This window comes from Triticum aestivum, chromosome 4B, assembly GCF_018294505.1.
Source record: "Triticum aestivum cultivar Chinese Spring chromosome 4B, IWGSC CS RefSeq v2.1, whole genome shotgun sequence".
Classification (NCBI taxonomy): Eukaryota; Viridiplantae; Streptophyta; class Magnoliopsida; order Poales; family Poaceae; genus Triticum; species Triticum aestivum.
Genome location: NC_057804.1, coordinates 401,068,249 through 401,072,246, shown reverse-complemented (window position 1 = coordinate 401,072,246; position 3,998 = coordinate 401,068,249). Strand labels below are relative to the sequence as shown.

Here is a 3,998-nt window from a genome sequence, read left to right as displayed (position 1 = left end):
AACATCGATCGCCAGTGTTGCACAATCATATCCTCTGTGTCAAGTCGTCGTCCATGGAATGCATTTCACTGCCGAGGCAACCACCGGATCTGGAAAGAGGAACCCTTGCAAAGACCTTTTGGTGGCCCCACAATTTGCGGCACGGCCGCCGCCGCAATGGTCACCATACCGACCAACACCGAGATGGAGCACATCACCAACGTCTACCATCTCACTAGAGATAGCCCTGCCCAGACTCGTCAGCCAAGGAGCCGACATAACCGGATCATGAGCAAGGTAGATCAGACAGTTGAGCCGCCACCCTCCTAGCCGCAACATCCACATCGGATCCATCTAGGGCCTCCCCATGGCGGCGATGAGTGCGAGAAGTCGTCGAAAGGAGATGGCGACTCCGGTACCTTGGATCCGACGCACCAAGGTGAGGCAGTGCACGTTCTCGCCACCATTGTGCACCGCTGGGCTTTGCTAGAGGACCTCCGACGATGACGATGAAGGAGGGAGTAGCGGAGGCGAAGGCTAGGCGCGACTGCGACTGCGACTGCGGCCTCCGGAGTGGCTAAGTGTTTGTAACCATGGGTGAACTGGATTTTGATAGCGTTATTTATCTGAGTTAAATTGGTTGCTTACCCACTGTCTTATTTTCTTATATAAAATAAAAAATAAAGCAGCCATGCACAAGGGACCTCTGCCTGCTAGTAATATACTCCCTCCGTTTTACAATGTAGTGCGCCCGTGTTTCCTGAAATTTAAGTTTGAAAATACGAATTTAATGGTATAATTTTTGCTCCGCGTCTTGTTGACTAAATTTATGGTTAAATTTAGATCTCGTAACTATGTTGTGTAATGGAGAGAGTATTAGAGCAACTCCAATGGGGCGACCCATTTCGTCTGCCCGCGTCCGTTTGGGTCGGCGCGGACAAAAGTGGTGGCCCAACGCGCCGACCCAAACTCATATCACGTCCGAGTCGCGTCCGCGCCGACGCATTTGCGGCCCAAATTTGCGCCTGGAATGCGTCGGTGCGGACGCGAAGAGGACGCGCCGCGCGTCTCCTCGCCGTCCGCCGCGTCCCTACCTGGCGGCCACCCAACCGCCACCGGTCGTCTTATTTATGACGACCACCGACAGCGGGCCCACGTGTCAGCCAGTGTGTGCGTCCTTTTTTAACCACGCGTGTGGCGGGGTCGGCCTCATCCACTTCTCCCGTTCACATCTGGCCCCCGCCACTCCCTTTGCTTCCTCGCCGACGACCGCAAACCCTAGCGCACCCATGTGCCTCTTCGACAGCAGCAAGGGCAAGGTCAAGGGCACCCCCGGCTCCTCGTCGTTCCATGCTCCCCCTCCCCCTCCACCGCCGGCGCGTTTTCACCCTGAGCGCCGGCGCCTGCACATCCCGGTGCACCAAGCGCGGTGGCACTGGGAGTACAGGCAGCCCCTCCCCTACCCCGACGTGACGTTGCCGCACCATTGGCATTTGGATCCAAACCGGATCCAGGTGCTGGCGGTTCCACGGACCCAGCGGGCCCACGACGACGAGGTGCGCTGGCGCCGCGCTGCTCACGCCGGAGCAGCGTTGGCTCCCCGAGTACGCCGCCGACTCTCCCAACTGGGAGGCTTGGTTCGCCCTCGAACACGAGGAGCAACGACGCTCGGGTGTCAATGCCGTCCCGCCGCCGTTCCCACCGCCGCCCCCGGAGGTAGAGCCGGAGGACATGGAGGCGGAGGCGGAGTACCAAGCCGCCCTCGAGGAGGCCCTGCAACACACGCTGGAGGCTAGCCGCATCGATGAGGACGCGCACTGGGATGGGCTGGAACAAGCCCTTGCCCTGTCGGCGGCTGGGGACTCCGTCCACTCCCCACTCTTCGTGTCGCTGCCTCCACCGTCGCCGCCCATCCAGCCGGAGCCGGAGCCGTCGCGTAAGCGCTCCCCGCCTCCACCCACTTGGCCGGAGGAGGCCTACTCATGGACGGGCCAGTACCGCGAGTGGGTCAGCGCGCCTCCCGTCCACTTCGCCGCCACGCCGGAGGAGGAGGCGGCCCACCTCGAGTGATGGAAGGAGCACCGGCTCCACCAGGAGCAGGCCGACGGCGAGGAGCAGATGCGCTACGACGCCATGCTCGAACGCGACGCGGAGGCGCTCCGTCTAGAGGAGGAGGAGGAGGAGCGCGCGCGGCTTGCCGCAATGCCGCCGCCCCAGCAGACGCCGGAGGAGGCTACCCTGGCAGCGTACCAGGCGGCGTTCGGGTGGGCTGGCCCTGCTCCAGTCTTTATCGACCTCACTGACGACGACGGCGTTGAGGACAAGGGCAAGGGCAAGGCCGACGACGTCTAGGGCAGCGTGCGGGGCGGCAGCAGGCGAGCGCATACTTTTTTTAATGTTTTATTTAATGTTTATTAGATTTAGGTGGACTTGTTTTTTTTTCACGCCGGCATATTTAGGTTGGCCTCCTCGTTGGATGGTCAAGCCGACCCATTTTAAAATGCGAACACGCACGTTCGCCTGGCCGACGCAAACGGATAAAAAGCGGACAAAATCGCCGTCCGTTTGGGTCGGCCCGTTGGAGTTGCTCTTATGACCTGCAGGAGAGTAGAGCACTTGTTTAAGTTTCCAAGGATACACGCATAGTATTTTTATGTTTCTCAAAGATTTTCGATTTTTTATGGGTAACAGCTACGATACATTCAAAACTCACGGTTAACGAGAACCACTCACAACAATCAATCTCACGCCAGCCTGCTCTCCTCACCAACCAAATTTTAGGGGGGGAAATTCCCAAAAAATCAAGTCTAGTGCTTTACAGTCGGATTATTTTAGATTCTTCAGACGATGGCATCAAAGTCCACGGCGAGTATTCTGGCGAGCGCCTCGAGCCCCACGCCGCCGTCGCCGTCAGCAGCCATACTTATCATGGCGCGGATCTCGTCGTCGGCGACCGGCATCCCGGCCCACCCGAGGTAGGCCTTGAGGTCCTCGAACCCGACCTTGCCGTCCCCGTCGCGGTCCATTAGCCGGAAGGCGTCCTCCATCGCGGAGCGGCAGCCGCTGTCCGCCCCCGCCTTAGCTGCGCGGCCAAGGAGGCCCTCGAACTCGTGGTACTGCACGAAGCCGTCGAGGTCGGCGTCGGCGGCGGCGATCATGGCCTCGATGTCGTCGTCGTCGAAGCGCTCGTCGGTGGCGCCGGCGTTGGCGTAGAAGGTCTTGAGGTCGTCGCGGCTGATGCGGCCGTCGTGGTCCGCGTCCAGCACGTCGAACGCCGGCCGCAGGTTCCCCGCGCCGGCGGCGGCGGGGAGGTCAAGGCCCGCGTACCTGCCGCCGGGACACATGCTTGCTTCGGCGCTGCGGGGAGGGAAAGGGGAGCCTCGCGACAGCCGCAGAGCTAGATCGGAAGCGCGATCTCTGTTTGTTTGTATTTTCGGGAGGCGGAGAGGGCTGGGAGGCTATTTTGGTTTGGAGAGGAGAGGAGGCCCGTATTTATAGGCGGCGGAATAGAATTCTCCAGCTGGCTAGGAGGGCTATTCGTGGACCTCGTCTACGGACTGCTGTATATCTGTATCTCACGTTTTGATCTGGCAGATTCCCACCGGGACACGGGTGTTTCGTGGAGGTGGTGCACTGGGTTTTTTCGGGATTGCTGTGTCAACGCGGGTGATGTGAGTATTTAATTTGGTTTGATTTGCGATTTGAGGTGAGAGAAAGCTTGGAGGGCAAGGAGCCGAGCGTGGGGCCACAGGTTTTCAGCGCTTGGTTGGACCGGTCCAATCGGGAAGACGTGTAGGCTGACATCACCGGTCGGTCGCCGGTACGAGCTCTGGCCGTCGCTTTCGGTGTGAGATCCCTCGTGGCGTCAGAATTTTTTGTGGCCGAGTTTGTAGTATCTTTCGCAAGGAAAGCTGCTTGTGCAACACCACGCGCGTGACTGTTCGTTCCACCTTACGTTCCTGAGCGCGTGTGAAGGAAAGGAAGGAAGGCTGTGTTTTTTGAAGAGCGTCTTCGGTCTT

General features: G+C 59.5%; 1 protein-coding gene across 1 annotated transcript; it reads right to left on the bottom strand.

Annotated features, from left to right (window-relative positions):
- Positions 1-2,617: 2,617 nt before the first annotated feature.
- LOC123094879 (calcium-binding protein CP1) lies at positions 2,618-3,462 on the bottom strand. Its single transcript, XM_044516751.1, has one exon. It carries the CDS (start codon positions 3,321-3,323, stop codon positions 2,820-2,822), a length of 504 nt encoding a protein of 167 aa, XP_044372686.1. The 5' UTR covers positions 3,324-3,462; the 3' UTR covers positions 2,618-2,819.
- Positions 3,463-3,998: the final 536 nt, after the last annotated feature.